This window comes from Pelodiscus sinensis, chromosome 7 (assembly GCF_049634645.1).
Source record: "Pelodiscus sinensis isolate JC-2024 chromosome 7, ASM4963464v1, whole genome shotgun sequence".
NCBI classification, from domain to species: Eukaryota; Metazoa; Chordata; order Testudines; family Trionychidae; genus Pelodiscus; species Pelodiscus sinensis.
In genome coordinates this window covers 8,888,610-8,905,197 of record NC_134717.1, presented here as the reverse complement: position 1 = coordinate 8,905,197, position 16,588 = coordinate 8,888,610, and the positions used below count along the sequence as shown (strand labels likewise).

General features: G+C 42.5%; 1 protein-coding gene across 9 annotated transcripts in view; it reads left to right on the top strand.

The window, feature by feature from the left end:
- Positions 1–16,588, top strand: part of SEMA5B (semaphorin 5B) — a 372,195-nt gene that overhangs the window by 252,549 nt on the left and 103,058 nt on the right. For all 9 annotated transcript variants that reach the window (XM_075933113.1, XM_075933119.1, XM_075933111.1 and 6 more), the window contains one exon: positions 8,665–8,727. In XM_075933113.1, coding sequence (XP_075789228.1) covers positions 8,665–8,727 — 63 coding nt within the window. The remainder of the gene's footprint in view (positions 1–8,664; positions 8,728–16,588) is intronic.

Sequence of the window (16,588 nt, the reverse complement as noted above, 5' to 3'; positions counted from 1 at the left end):
CTTTGTAAAAATGTACTTTTACCAACTTGCAACCAATAAAAAACAACAAATAATTTAGTAGCACTTTAAAGACTAACAACAAAACAGGTAGATGGTATCATGAGCTTTCGTGGGCAAAGCCCACTTCTTCAGATGACGGGAGTGTTGGAAGTCCAGATCCAAGAATAAATAAGGGAAGGGGGGGCAAGGAGATAAGGGAAAAAAATTGAAGGGGAGGGGAAAAAAAGATAGTGAGTAGATAAGCTTCAGAGGGATAACAGACTCACTCGGCTATCCCTCTGAAGCTTATCTACTCTCTGTCTTTTTTTCATCCTCCCCTTCGATTTTTTTCCTTTCTCCCGCCCCTCTCTCCTTCCCTTATTTATTCTTGAATCTGGACTTCCAACGCTCCGGTCATCTGAAGAAGTGGGTTTTGCCCACAAAAGCTCATGATACCAGCTACCTGTTTTTGTTAGTCTTTAAAGTGCTACCAGACCATTGGTTGTTTTTTTTAAGTTTTTCCTGTTACAGACTAACTTGGCTACCCCTCAGAAGCTTTACAACCAATAGAAATACTTATTCTAACTGCCAATCGATGCCATTGTTTTTATACAAAACTGTTCTCCTGCAGCATTTGCAACCAAATATTGCAGTGTTGAGCAGTGATTTAGAAACAAAATGATATGAATGCTATTGACTGTTCTTTTGTGCAGGGCAAGAAAATAAAAACATAATTAGCGAACAATTAATTGGAAAGTGAAAAATACTTCCAGTTTCAACCATCTAAGTTTAAGGGCTCAAATTCAGCTCTCAGTTTGGTTAGATTGCATGTACACCAAATTACTGAGGGCAAGATTTGACCAATTAGTAAAGAAATGTGTTTGTTACAGATTTAAAGTTAATTGTGTCTCTTTAAGGATGAATTGGTCAGTTTATTATAAACTGTGATTTTTATTTCATTTTTTAAAATTCTTTGTGTCTATCACCTTAAAAACAACAAAGAGCTGAAATAGAGAATGCGTTTGTAACCCCGGCTGTGATTATCTTTATCACTTACTTTACTAAAACATTTTTAATCTAGTTTTATACCATTTTAGTTCTAGAGGGCTGGAAATAAATGTGTACTTGGTATCAAATGCTCTTTAGTAAAGCTTTAGACAATAATCTTTAATAATAATACTTTGTAATACTTGTACAGTGCTTTTCATTGTAGAGTGCTTTAGAAACTGTGGTCTATTAAGCCTCACACAATACCCCTTTGAGATAAGCAAATGTAGAGTCTGAAGCTGTAAATTCCTACCCAACAGTACAGGAAGGAGGAGTGTCTGATTTACAGGAACCTGGAGTTATTCAATGGAATCCCCTGCAGGGCAAATGAAAGTTTATTGCTCCAGAACTGTAATGCCAGTTTCACAGGGGCAAACAAAGCCAGAGGTGATTGACTTGCCTAAGATTACGCAGCAAACTAAGAACAGAACCAGTGCATCCTGTATCCAGTCTTTTTTGCGGGAGCCACTCAGCAGAGATGATGCAGGAGAGGTGTTTGTGTAACATGTTCTTACCTCCCATCCCAGTGCTGCTTCTTCATTCCAGATAGCGTTGATCCGGCGGTTGAGAAGCGTTTTGTGATGTTACTCTTCTGAAGAATGCTATACAAAAATAAACTGGGGAGATAGTGTGGTTTTGTGGACCTGGCAGCGCACTGGGAATCAAGGCAGCTGGCTCTGTCCTTAGCTGTGCCCCTGGGCCTCTGTGTTTCCTCTCACCATTTGCCTATTTAGATCTGAAGCACTTTGTATCAGAGGTTTGTCTCTCACCATGGCTGTGTCTAGACTGCATCCCTTTTCCGTAAAAGGGATGCAAATTAGACATATCGCAATTGCAAATGAAGCGGGGATTTAAATCCCCCCCCCCGCTTCATTAGCATAAAAATGGCTGCCACTTTTTCCCGGCTCGGAGCTTAGCCGGAAAAAAGTGCCAGTCTAGACGCGGACCTTTCGGAAAATAAAGCCTTTTCCGAAAGATCCCTTATCCCTCATATTGCACAATGCCGCTACACTGATTATTTTCAGGAATAATGGCATTGCACAAGAGGGTTTTTCTTACGCAAGAAGAGGCAGTGTAGACAGCTCCTTCTAGTGCAAGAGCCTTTTCCGCAAAAATGGTGTCTCATTAGGTATGCAAATAAGGCTCGGCAATATTCCACGCTTAGCCTCATTTGCATACTTCTGGCACAACAATCTGCCAGTGTAGAAATAGCCCTGGAGAGGAGGAAAGAGTTAATTTGAGGGTCTGATCAGTCTTGCTTTGCCCCTGTTGGCTTATTTAGGATGAACAGATGTAGCTGATTTGTACAACTTTTGTACAGCAGCTAACCTGGGGCTAACCATTTCTCAGTGTACAAGGACTTTGATAAAACTCTTTATGAGCTAAGTTGTTCAGCCTCACTACATCTACAGACCCAGAGCAAGCCCTAAATGAGAACTTTCATCCTTTGGCTGGTGTATGCCTTCCTTTGATGTCAGATTCTGATCTTACACTGGTGTAAATAAGGAGTTACCGAAGTCTAAGATTAGTGTCAGAGCAGAATCTGGCACACTGTTAAAACAGGTCATTTTTAGTTGTAATCAGTGGGCTTGATATACTATAACCCATAGTCCTATACACCGATTTGCACTTGTGAAAAGTATATTACTTGCGAATACAGGAAAATTATGAGTTGGGCCTGTTTGATTTTTTTTTTCCAGCATGTATCCCTCCTGTCTCCTAAATGTTAAATTATAAAGTTCAACTTCTGCACCACTTAAGGTAGAGCCAGTTTGTCCTCCTGGCTTGTGCTGATTTGCAGTGCGGTTGCTTTGGGTTGAAAACGAAACGTGCAACTTGCACTTTATCGCATCCTAAGGATTTAGAGATCATCGAAGGGAAATCAGTAATCTGATAAGCTGCAGTTAAATTCTCCTCTCCCCACTTCTGCTCCCATCATAAACTAATTTGATAAATTTTATGACCATGTCTCATAGGTGTCAATCTGCAGCAGTGTTCTGTAATTTGCCCGGTGCAATACGTAGCGTGTCTGTTTACTGACATTGTGTTCTCTTTAAACTCTATCATTTATCTCATTATCAGCTGTGTGTATCACAGTTTTAATAAATTTAACTGCTGTGGAATTTCACAAGTGTCTTTTAGAGCACTGAGCTTCAGTTCTATATAAAGTTAGATTTCGATAAATTATTGTTTATAGAAAATGGAAATGTCCCTGGTACTTAGGAGGCAAAAACCAAAGCCTTTATGGTAAGTTCTGTAGAATTTAGTGAGGGTGAAATCAGTGAATCTATGTAGAAATGGAATAGGTTTTTTTAGAACACTTTATATAGAGTGAAACGAGATCTGTTCTTAAGAGTTTTCTTCGTCCAAACTATAGAATCATCTAGCAGAAATGGTTTCTTTTAAATTCAATAATGTGTAATGCTTATAGAAAAGTTATCATTTCCTTATAAACTCTATGGGATTTTCCCATAAAGAGTAGGTAAACATTGCCACTGATGGTGTGGACTTTGTGGAGATTGCCAAATAGTTGTGAACATAGAAATGGCCTTATAAAGTAGTTTGTCTGCATCAACAATAATCTGTATGTTTCAGTTTATGGAACTGACATTTTCCTGACTGTCATTAAATGGATGAAGAGGTTTATGGTGGCAGTTTGTAGCAGAAATATGCTGGCTTTTGTGAGTAACATTTTGCCTAAAGGGCTTGATCATGACCCCAATGCAGCAAAGAACTTAAGCATGTGATGAATATTAGGCACATGCGAAAGCCCATCCTTGTGTAGCCAGGCACTCAAACAAGTGACTTCGTTCTGTTGAAGTCAACAGACTTAAGCGCATGTTGAAATGCTTTGCTGAACAGAGGTGGATTTAAACATGCTTAAAGTTAAGTTGATACTTAAATGCTTTGCTTAATTGTGCCCGTGAAGTATTGAACACCCTCTAGCTTACTGCTGTCAGGACCACTTGAGAGCTTTCCCCACATTCATTCAACACAGAGGTTTACTAATATAAATGACAAGAAACCCAGAGGTTTGTGCTGGAATAAGGAGTATTGGAAACAAGTGTGTTTCTTGTCGGAAGAGTATTTTAACTGAAAATACCAGCCCTGTAGGATTATTGGCTGTCTCCGCGCAGGGTACTATCCTGGGCAGATGGAAGAAGCCTCTTCTGTGTATCCCTGTACATTGATGGGAGAGCTGAGGCCATGCCATTAGCAGTCCCTGTAGACCTGATCTGGCAACATTCTCAGCTCCTTCTATTCCCATAGACATCTGTAGGAGTTGAGGGCGCTGAAGCTCTTCAAGGAGGTGCTTGGCACCTTACAGAACTAGACCCTGTGTTTGCAATATGTGCATTCCAACCACCTTCAGATATAAATAACGTCAAATGTAAAAACAAAAGATCTTAATGAAAAGAGAAGCGAACAGCATGATTCTAAGCCTATCTATTTTGACGGCACAAAAGGCTGTCAGCAGCTTGGATGGAACGTGTATTTAATGAAAGTGAGGATGGTAACAGATGGGTGGGTTTGTAATGAGCTACTTTAGAAATTAAAAATGGGTTTCATTTACCAAATACATATGCAGTGTAACTTATTTTTTATAGTCTTTGCTTTCCATTTTTGAAATGATACCTTCATTCTGGACAAAAATGTATCTTTGTATTCCAAGTATAATAGAAGGATTATTGTGAGCTTAATCTACTACATTAAAATGCAGTCTCAAATTAATTATAGATTGCAAATCAGTGTTACTGGGCGAAAGACAAATCCAGCCCACCATAGTTAGTGAGAGAGTTGCATCAGAGTCTGAAGACATCCATGAATGACATAGATCCCTAGGATTTTGTAGTGACATAGGGGAGGAGACTCGCTGTGGCACCTGTTGGTAATTGAGTAACTGGGAAGTGTGCCCTGAGTGAGAGAGAGTTTGAAAGCACAAGATAGGATAGAGTTTTCAGATGCAATAATTTGTCAGCATAAATATGTTTTGAACTGGATGAAAACTTTACAACTGCCCTCCACAACTTGTTAAAAAGAACACAATCAAACTCTAAATCCGAATATCTGTGAACCTTAACAAAAGGTGAGATTTGCATCTGTGCCCTATTTGTGTGGTACTTAGGATGTTTTTCAGCCACTGTTGCATCATGTATCTGAGATGATGTAAACGTGATCTCTTCAGCTCAGATAATTCATTCTTCTCCCTTACGTGGCTCCACAAAGTTTCAGCAGAAGGTTTTTTGGAGAAGAATTGTGTGTTGAAAGTAACAAATAACAGAGGTGGACGAGAGGGGAAGCAGATGCACCTGTCAATTTTATGAATGAAGAGCACATTAAATGGCATCATCCATCCTCCAATACTGTTACCAGCATTTTTAGTGCCAGCCTGCACAGATGGGTGGGCCATTCTGTGCATGTTTTTGTGCCCATCATTTTATGTCGTGGTAGTATGCTTGGGTTAGTTATTCAGATTCTTATAGTACAAGAATCTGAGCTTGCTTCATGCTGCACATGGATCGCATGGGTTCATATGAGGGCCCCAAAGTTTCCAGAAACATTGACAATAAGAAATCCCATACATGTTTGGAAATAGGAAGAGGGAAGGGTGAGGTGGCTGGAAGCCTTCCAAGTAGGAGGTCTGAGAGGAGGTGGAATGCTCCAGGAGGGGGGTACTGGTGCCTCCCATAAATCTACACTCAAACTGCTCAATATTGCTGGCTCACAGAAGCACGTGGAAGATGGGGAGAGCAACTGGAAGAACCTTCACAATCTCTGTTTTCCTGTTCTGCATGCTCCTACCATCTTCCGTCATCCAGCCACCCAGGCTTTGTTTTCTTGGTGTCTCACCATCTCATTCCATAGGCATCTGCCGTTCTTTTCCTGATTGACATGTATGTCGGGAGGTACAGAAATAGCCCCATATATTCTGGTGAAACTTAAATGGCTGAGACAGCTGAGAAAATGAGTGAAGGATTCAAGATGATCTCCAGCCTGGTGGGTAGTAGCCTGTTACTTAGTTACTTTGCAGTGCAGCTAAATGTGCAGAGACAGCTTTGAGAATCAAACAGAAATACCTTTTTTTTTGTTTTTTTGTTTTGTTTACTTAAGGCTAAGAAAAGGTGTGATGACTGGGCGGGACACCTGCCTTGTGATCAGGTAGTGAAATGAGTGCAAGGGTGCCTGACTGTCCCCCCCTCTCCCGAGTTTGGTACTGTGCTGGTTATGTAAGTATCAGCACCCATGAGAAATACACAGAAAGACTCAGCCAGACATGTGCTCAGTGTGCCTCAGAATACATATGTCTCCTTGGAAAGATTGACTGAAGAGATTCTGAAAGGTACTGGGAGATAAAGTTGGCTGAAGCAGAAGTGTTGAATGGGGAGGAGGAAGGTTTCATAAGGCACTTCTGGGAAGGAGATGCTTGGAAGGAAAGTAGAAGGGAGCGCTGTTAGTTTTCAGGGAGGCTTCGATAGGGGCAAGCGCAGAAATGAAAGAAAAAAAACAACAACTCTGGAGTGGTTGTGGAGCTGAAAATGGGGGCACCTGGTGGAGAGACTGGCTGTCAGAGGGATTTAAACAGAGCAGATGGAATCTGAAAGGCCAGGTGAGATGATGAAAAGTTTGAGCTCAAAAGCCTGCCCTTTTGTGGATCCCGAGAAAGCCCATTGAAATGAATGGCCAGGCCTCAGTTGGCTTTGGGACAGTCCCCGGCACATGATTTACAACTACTGTTTTTTTAAATATAAATTAGCGTTTTGGTTTTGCAGCTATATTTTTATAAGGGATGAGATGTTCCAGGTCCCCCCTTTGCTGGTCTTTAAATGTTCTCTTTGAGTCATGGGGGTCATTGGAGTCACTCAGCCTTCAAGCCTGGGCCTTAGAGCTCACCCGAGGTTTGTATTCTGCTCTAATAAAATGTGCCTTTAGTGCTTCATTATCCTCTTGACTCTAATGAAACTTGAATTAATGAATGGTGCAGTCACTGGCAACATGTTCCTATAATTCGTTCTCTATCAGCAAGGGCTTGTGTTAGCAGCAGCCTCATCAGGGGATGTGGGAGTACAAGGTTGTCCACAAAAGAACCCAGCACCAAAAACATGGCTTAGGAGTAGGGTGACCATATTTCCTAAAGGGAAAAGAGCACAGAATATGGGACTGGGGTTGGTGTGTCATTTACTTGAACCTACCTGTCCTCTGCCTGTGCTCAGTCTCCCCCCAGCATGGGACTGGCGCCATTGCTTGTCCCTCTTACTCCTGCCCCCCGCTGCACATTCCTCTGTACCCCACTTTTGATAAAAATGGGATTTATCCTGTTTGCTCTTGACAGCTGATCTGCATCTCCACTTCTGCCTCACCTGTGTGGTCTGAGTTAGCTCTTCCAACCTCTTCTGGACCTCTTGGTTTCCATGATGCATTTTCAAAATTTTTTTACAAACCCCGTTCTTATTTTTTGCTAGGGTTTTATTGTGTTCTGTGGTATTTTGCTTTAATTTATTATTATTTTTTTTAAAGTGCTTAAAAGGGGGAAAACTGAGAAGGGGGTAAAAGCCTGGATGTATTGCTGGTTTTTTATTTAAGCTGGAAGTTGCCCTGTATCTGATGTAGGATTTCTGGGATCTGGCTCTCTTTTATCAAAGCATTCATGATGGGTCAGGTCCTCAGATGGTGCAAATCAGCATCGCTCCACTGTTGGCAATGCAGCATAGCCAGGGCTTAAGTTGTCCTATAGCCATGGTGTCCAACCAGCTCCAAAGCACTAGCCACTAAAGTGGCTACTGCTATAGCGAACTAGCCACACACAACCAGCCAAATAGCCATGTGTGGTTAGTGGCTAGTGTGCTGGACACCATGGTCTTATAGCATTTCCCAGAGAGCCCATGCTTCATACACACCCAGGACTTCAATCCTGGGTTGAAAAATATTCATCGATGCTCTGCTCTGGACAGCTCTGGCTAACTTTAAACCGTGACCATAGCCATTTTACATCAGGTCAGGATGTAACCAAACATTCCACATTTCTTTAGCTGTAATGTACATCACTTTGAGGTCTGGTCCCCCATACTCCTCACAAAGGTGTTCCTGTGAACCTCCATTTCTCATCTTATCCAACTGATTTTGCAGTGTGACTAACACAATGTGTCAGTAATAGGGTGATTATCTCTGGGTTGCTTTTAAGAACGCTAAAAATTTGTGCAAAACTATTGTTGAATACCTCTGATTTTGCTGTAAAGAATTTTGTTTGTTCCACACTGGTGCTCAAAGCTGGTGCTTTCACACTGTCCTGCACCTTTAAAAAGGGCAAAGTCCTGGAGTATGGGGCTTATGCATTGCACCCTTCCACTTGAATTATAATCAGATGTTGTATTTACATGCAAATTAAAAGCTGTTCTCTGTTAACATGTTAGTTGCCTCACCCTCTGGACGGTTCATCTATTTATCATTTGTTTGCACTGTGAGCACAACAAGAATGATGTATATGACATTGTGTTTACTATCCCGATGCCTGCTGTAAATTGCACTGCATAAATTGACTTGAGATGCTTGCTCTTGTTTCTTTGAGTCTCCAGATGTGGGTTAGCCAAGAAGCAATAGTTCACACTATTATCATGTGACTTGTACGTTTTGGTTTCCCAGGCAACAGAATGGGGCTCAGATGAAGACACCAGGAGGTCCTGTCAGAGTAAAGGAAAAACTGAGGTAAGTTTTGCTTTGGCATAAAGAGGCTCCAGTTAAATTATTTGCTTCACACCCTTGGAAATACATGCAGGGAACATCTGACACCAGCTCAAGTTTGTAAATCTGCAGTGTTTTAGAGCCTTCACAGCCAATGCATATGCTACACAGAGCAAGCTATTTCAAAGGCCCCCTGTTCCAGTTATTAGACTGGCTCTGCACGAAATCTGAAGGTAATTCATTGCTGGAGGGGGCGTAATTTGTGACAAATCAGAGAGAAGAGTGGTGGCAGACCAGGAGTAACATTTATTATATAGCTGAGACTGATCAGGTCAGCTTACTCTTGGTGGGAAGCCATGAGATTCTGGCGCTCTGCCAGGTCAGTTTGCATTCAGCTTTAATTGCAGACAAGCACGTCCAGCTATAATTCCCTCAAACAGCAGTGTTTGATCTGATGACACAGAACAATTTTCTGCATCAAGGGCATCACAATATTTATTTTTTTATCAGACAGGTCCAGCTTCCTGGCATGCAATTCACACCAAAAACAGGGCATATAGAGAGTCCAGCACACCTGAATTTGTGGGTGTTTTTGATTCAAGCTCAGATGAGCATCCACAATTTGCAAATGGACATTGTCTTTGTAAGAAACCCAAATAAATCCCTGGATTTGAAGGCTGGGAACTTTGGGGTGTTTAAAATGATTATTATTGTATTACACTTATATTATTACATTATTACTATTATATTATATCTAGTATTATTGTATTACACCAAGTATTATTATTGTATTGGCACCTATAGGCCCCAATTGAGCCTGGGGCCCCACTGTGCTTGAATCTGTACATACATGTAGTTGTTAAAGTCGTTGCTACAAAAAGCTCAGTTTAAACCATACAGTCAAGCAAAGGAAGTATTTATTGTCCCTGCTTTACATAGGGAACTTGAGGCAGAGACCAATGAAGCAGCTCTCCTAAGGTCATCCATGAAATCTGTGGCAGTGTAGAGTAGAGCTGTGAAGGGTTAACCAGTTACCTGGTAAGCATTAGCCTTACCAGCATGCTTCTTGGTAACTGGTTAACCGAAGGGCCAGGGAGGAGGAGCAGCCCGCCACATGCTACGGCCCGGCCAGTGGGACCCCTGCTGGCCAGAGCAGTCCCCTTCCCATGGTGAAGTGCAACCCCATCCAGCTGGAGCAGTGCTCCCTACCTGCAGTGGGCTAGCTGGGTCACACCCACGTGCTTAACTGGTTAAACAATTACAATTATATTGTTGAACCGGTTAACGTTTTTAATGGATATTTACAGTGCAGGAAGAGGCAGGGCAAGGCTGAACGAAGGTGTTGGAAAGAGGTGGAGTGAGAGTGGGAAGGAGGGAGGAAGGAGTCAATTGGGGGCAGGGTCTGGGGCAACGTGTGGGTTTGAGCACCCCTAAGGCCCAGAAGAAGCCGGCACCTGTGTGGGGCTTGAGCCAGGTATTGATCTGAGCTTTCCTGAGTACCAGACTGGTGCCTTAACCCCAATATTAGCTTGTTACCTTCCACGTGCTGATTTCATTTTTAAACGCTCCAAAAAGTTAGCCTGCATGTTGCAACATGGACCAATCTCTATTACTAAGTCTCCTCCTGTAAACTTGGAGTTGAACAACGTAAGTGTCCTAGGACATTGACTAAAATATTATAGAGGTCAGTGCCATTATCACTGAAGATGCATTTTGGAGGAAAACAAGTAATCTGGCCAGCCAGCAAAAGATGAATTCAGGAAAAAGAAAACATAAAACAAAATAGGAGAGAATTTAAAAATTCAAGACACTGAGAACTTTTGCAAGTTGAATCTGAAATCTTTTGAGGTGTGCACAAGAGTAAAATGGTATTCCGTTGTTCCATTGTACTTGAATTTATAACCAAAAATTATTTTGTCAAGACACCGATCAACCTAGCATGTGATTTTCATGCACTTAGCTGAACACATCATGTGATAATTTCTCTTTTATCCTTTTACCGTTATGTCAGTGGAAAGCAAAGGTCTGAGCAACTGTTCTTCTACTACCTCTTCTATTCCTGCAGATCAAATGGCAGAGTTTGACAAACATTTCAGAAGAGAATAATGTTCTGAAAAGTTGAGCTCAAACGAATTTTGAGCCATTGCTTAGAAGACCTTGATGCATTCAGTTGGCCTTGTATTTGCAGAACCTTACAGTTCTTGGGGACAATAGCTAGCCAGATTGACATTGAACTGTTAGAAGCACTAAATGCAGACAGGGGTTGCTTAGTGGTCTCACAATAAGGCCTGAAGGTGGTTCAGTGGTTTATGGTGCTAATTTTTGACTTAGGAGAGTGGGTTCAGTTTCCTGCTCTATCATAGTCGTCTTATATGACCTTGGGCAAATGACTTAGGCCAAGTCTACACTCATAGGGTACATCAAATCAAGATACACAGCTCCAGCTATACTAATTACATAGCTGGAGTCGATGTACCTTGTTTTGCACTTCCTCACCATCCCCACAGTGTTCCCATCTGCTTCCCTTAATCCTTGCAGAAGCAGGAGTACCAGTAGTGAACCCTCTGAGTTCGATTTAGCGAGTCTCAACTAGACTTTAGTAAACTAAGAGAGCTGGTAGGTAAGGTCTCATGGGAAGCAAGGCTAAGAGGAAAAACAACTTGAGACAGTTGGCAGTTTTTCAAAGGGGGACATTATAAAGGGCCCAAAAGCAAACTGTTCCACTGTGTAGGAAAGATAGAAAGTATGGCAAGAGACCACATTGGCTTAACCAGGAAATCTTACATGATCTATAAATCCAAGGAGTTATATAAAAAGTGGAAACTAGGTCAAATTACAAAGGATGAATATAAGCAAATCATGCAAGTATGTATGAGCTAGATTAGAAAGGCAAAGGCACAAAGCAAGCTGAATCTAGCTAGAGATGTAAAAGGTAACAAGAAAGCATTCTACAAATATATTGGAAGCCAAGCGAAAGACCAAGGACAGGGTAAGCCCACTGCTTAGTAAAAAGGGAATAACAATAACAGAAAACTTGGAAATGGCAGAAGTGCTTAATGACTACTTTGTTTTGGTTTTCACCAAGAAGATTGATGGTGACATGATGCCTAACATAGTTAATGCTAGTGGAAATGGGGTGAGTTTAGAAGTTAAAATAGGAAAAGAACAAGTTAAAATTACTTAGAAAAGTTAGTTGTCTTCAAGTCACCAGGGCCTTATGAAATGCATCCTAGAATACTCAAGGAGCTGATAGAGGAGGTATCTGAGCCTTTAGCTGTCATCTTTGAAAAGCTGTGGCAGTCGGAAGAGATTCTAGAGGTCTAAAAAAGGGCACATATAGGGTGCGTCTACACAGCACCCAAAACTCAAAATAAGATACACAATTTGCGAATCTATTTCAAAATAGCTTATTTTGAAATTTGGTGTGTCTACATAGCGCCAAATTTTGAAATAATGCACAATTTCTAGCCAACTCTTATCCCTCATGCAATAAAGTTTTCCAGGATGGCGAAATAGCACATCTGTTATTTTGAAAAATATTTCAAAATACCGGGTGGCTTGTATGGACGTTTATTCCCAAAATAGCCTTGCAGTGTAGATGTACCCATAGTGTCCATCCATAAAAAGGGAAATAAGAATAACCCAGGAAACTACAGACCAGTCAGCTTAATTTCTGTGCTGGGAAAGATAATGGAGCAAGTAATTAAATAATTCAACTGAAAACTGGAAGATAATAAGGGATAGATAACAGCCAGCATGGATTTGTAAAGAACAAATCATGTCAAACCAATCTGACAGCTTTCTTTGATAGGATAACCAGTCTTGTGGATAAGGGAGAAGTGGTAGATGTGGTATACCTAGACTTTAGTAAAGCATTTGATACAGTCTCGCATGACCTTCTTCTCAATAAACTAGGAAGATACAATGTAGATGGGGCTACTATAAGACAGGTGCATAACTGGCTGGACAACCATTCTCAGAGAGTAGTTACCAATGGTTCACAGTCATGCTGGAAGGGGTTACAAATGGGTTACTGCAGGGGTCCTTTCTGGAATTGGTTCTGCTCAATAACATCACAAACTATTTAGATATTGGCATAGAGAGTACACTTATTAAGTTTTCAGATGATGCCAAGCTGGGAGGGGTTGCAACTGCTTTGGAGGTTAGAGTCATAATTCAAAATGATCTGGACAAACTGGAGAAATGGTCTGAGGTAAATAGGATGAAGTTTAATAAGGACAAATACAGAGTACTCCACTTTTCAGTTTCACACATATAGAATGGGAAGGAGTACTGCAGATTCATTCTGTGCTGATCAGCCTCGATTGGGGTAGTATGTCCACTTCTGGACACCACATTTAAAGAAAGATGTGGAGAAACTGGAAAGGGTCCAGAGAAGAGCAACAAAAATTATTACAGGTCATAGCCTGGGCGAAGTTACTTGGCCTGTCTGCTTTAATTCCTCCATCCACACTTGTATTTATTTGTGCTTTTCAGGGAGGGGTTTTCAGATCCACCCAAGGTATTAGGGTGGCCAAATCCCATTTATGTTCATGTCAATAGAGGGTTTAAATCTGATCCCTTGGGTAGCTTAGAAAATTTTACCATAAGGTGCCTGGAACTTTAGCCTAAGAATACAGGTCACAGATTAAATATTAACTAGGTACTTGGTGCTCATATATTGCCCTAATATTAATAACTGTAGTAACCTGACTGATCACCTATTACATGAGTGGTCGCTCAGGAGGGCAGGTGCAAGTCACTTTGGGCTTGGTTAAAACCAACATCTTAAAGTGTCCACTTATTGGCTGGCAGCGCATCATGTCACATTGAGGGCATGGCTTTCCTGAGTTATAGGAAGGACTTAGGAAGCAGTGCCACCATTAAGTCCAGGACACATTTATTGTCACTAGCGAGGTGGTTGGCATTCAGTATTTTTTTAGCTGAGATTTCCTTCTGGTTGCATAGCAATCAGAATGTCCCCTCTCCTCCACTGGTCATTTTGCATCTCCCATGGAGACTGACAGCATTCTGAACACAATGCTTAGGGTGAGTGCTGAGCTATATGCCCTCTAATTTTTTCCATCCACGTGCATAATAAATTTTGTTGTATGCACCAAGGCATGTGTGGGTGTGCACCATCAATAGAAACACATCCTGCCAGCTGCAGGCGGCTGTGGGCATGCTGAAAATCAGCTGGGCAGCATTTGAATCTCTCCTGGGTGGCCTCCCAAACAGCTTACAGGGAACACTGGTGCTGAACTATTTTTAGCTCATGCCTTCCCACTGGGGAAGGACATGGACCAGATATAACAGAGGCCATATAAACACCTAGGTGGATGGATATAGATTAACAGGGAGATGAGTCTGGATTTGCCCCTTTATTATAATTTTTCTAAAGACTTGATTCCATGTTCCTTCTACTCCTGTTAAATTAGCAGTGCAGGATTGATGCTGCCATTTGATATGACGTCCATTGCAATAAAACTGTCTGGAAAATCATTAGCAAATCCCTGCTTGGTACCTGCTGCACACCAAGGAAAGACAGCTTGGTTGGGATGCAGGCAAAGCTGATTAATGGAATTGCTGGTCTAAGGGAATAAATATACATATCTGAAAGCATATTAATAACAGGCTCAGCAGCCTGCAAAGAGGTGATTTTTTAACAAAAGGGGTGGACTGCAACAAATAAATTAAATCTGTTTTGCTGCAGTCTAAAGTGAAATGGCTTTGAAGGGAGCAGCATGGAGTTCTGCTGGTTAATGTTATGTACTATATAGCTATGGGGGACGGGGGAGGAGGCTCAGTTCATTATTAATGGTGCTCCTTTCAGCTGGGTGTGGCTGTTGTTTGAGGGAGAGTCTTGGGTCACTCAGTTGGCCTGGTAAGGTGTCCCACTGACCCAGTCAGTCCACCTTGGACGATAGCTCAGAGGTTGTGCTAAGGTGGTTATTTGGTGTAAATCAGTGGCGGGCAGTCTCTGGCCCAGGGGCTGCATGTGGCCTACTGGGGGTCCACCTGCGGCCCATGGACCCTCTGTGCCTCCCCCTCCCTCTGAGCACCTTCAGAGGAGCTGTGAATCACCTGATCTGTGCTCTGTCTCTGCTCTTCCTCTTCCCTCCTGGAGCTGGAATGCCACAAACAGCTGATTCGCAGCATGCCAGCTCTGAGAGGGAGGGGTGGAGTGGGAACTGAGTTGAATCAGGCAATTTGTGACTCCTCCAGAGGTGCTGGGAGGGAGGGAAGGAGCTGGTAAGTGCAGGGCTCTGGTGCACTGGTGCACAAGAGGTGTGTTGGGAGGGGGAGCAGAGAGGAGCCCTGCTGGGCTGCCGATGGAGCCCCACTGGGTTGCGGGCTGCTGTGACCCACTGAGGTAAAGGGGGGGAGGCTCTCATGCAGCCCACCCGTTATTTGTGGTTGCCCATCCCTAGTATGAATGGAAGGGGGAAAGCTGAGCTTGAGAGCTGATGCGCTGGAGGGAGAAGAGGCCACAAGAAGGTGTGATATTTTTTCCACATGTTCAGGGATTATAAATCAGTTTGCTTCACCCCTGCCTCAGACAGAGAGAGACTTGCTGGTGATAAACGAGGTGACAACTCCCTGTCACTCCACTCTGTGAGCCACCCGAACTGTATCCTCACATGCTCTCCCAGCCTTTGTTTTTTCCTTGCCATTCATCTTTAGGTGCACCCAGCCTGAGCCCTCCTAAAGAGTGTTTTCCTGTAACATCCAGCCCCTGCCTCTGGACCTCACAGAAATAACCAAGCTTGCTGTCTCCATGGAGAAAGTGTACACATCAGCCTCTGTGGTTCTGCAAGGGATTCACTCATAAATTCTTCTTTGTGCTGTTTGTTAATAAAACCAAGCATAGGTTTATTGTGAAACCCAGGTTTAATTGATACCGAGGAAGGATGGTGGAAACAGAAGTGGGTACAATTAAAGCACAATTTCAAGAGACGAAACATAACTGTGACAGGCAACAATCCTTGCCTAAAAAAGTTGCTCACCTAAAGCAACCTCTGAGTGTCACTAGCCCTGCCCCTGGAGCCAGGCTCCAACTTTTATTAACGCAAAAATCACCATCCTTTTTGCTTCCTCTCAGTGATAGACAGTGAAATGGTTCTTTTCCTCTTTTTGAAGCGTACCTCCAGGTAAGATCCTTCTCCCTTGATTCTTATGCTGGGGTGTGCTGACATCATGCAGCTTTCCCATCCTCTGGTGAACTTGGTCTTCTTCTGTGTCACATATGCAAATTTACCTCTTATTGGGTTTGGCTCATCCTGTTTAAATTGCATCCAAGACTAGGTAGATTCATATTCTTTTGTCTGGGAGAAACTTGTTTATCAGCTCCTTCCTGCTTATATAGTTCAAACGTACTTTTAGTGTGTACATGCAACTTCTAACATATTATTTGTAAGCATGTCAAGAGATGTTGATGAAGACCAGTGGCATATAAGCTTTCATGTGAAGTCTCACACAACCTTCTTGATAGATAAATGCTATGACAGTAACGTGTTAGGTGTTGTGAATTTGTCAGGGCTAATAGTAGTCGCTGACACAGAGTAGCAAACCACCAAGGGGTCATGGAAGCTCTTTCTCTTCCCCCTCCATCACTCACAGAACACAGGGATAATCTGCTTGACTCTTCCTGAGAGTCCCATGGGGGCATGCCTGGGGAGGGCTGCCTGTGCGCATTGAATGACTGTGCTCCTCAGGGACTTCCCCCTACACCGTTACTAGCCAGAGTTTTGTCTTGTCAGAGTTCTCCAATGGAGCGCAGTGTGTTTTCTGTTCTGGACAAACCCAGACCCATGACAAGCACAGCTGAGTCTGCTGCAGCTGAGTGTACTTTGTCGCTGCAGCGGAGAGATCCACAAAAGTATCT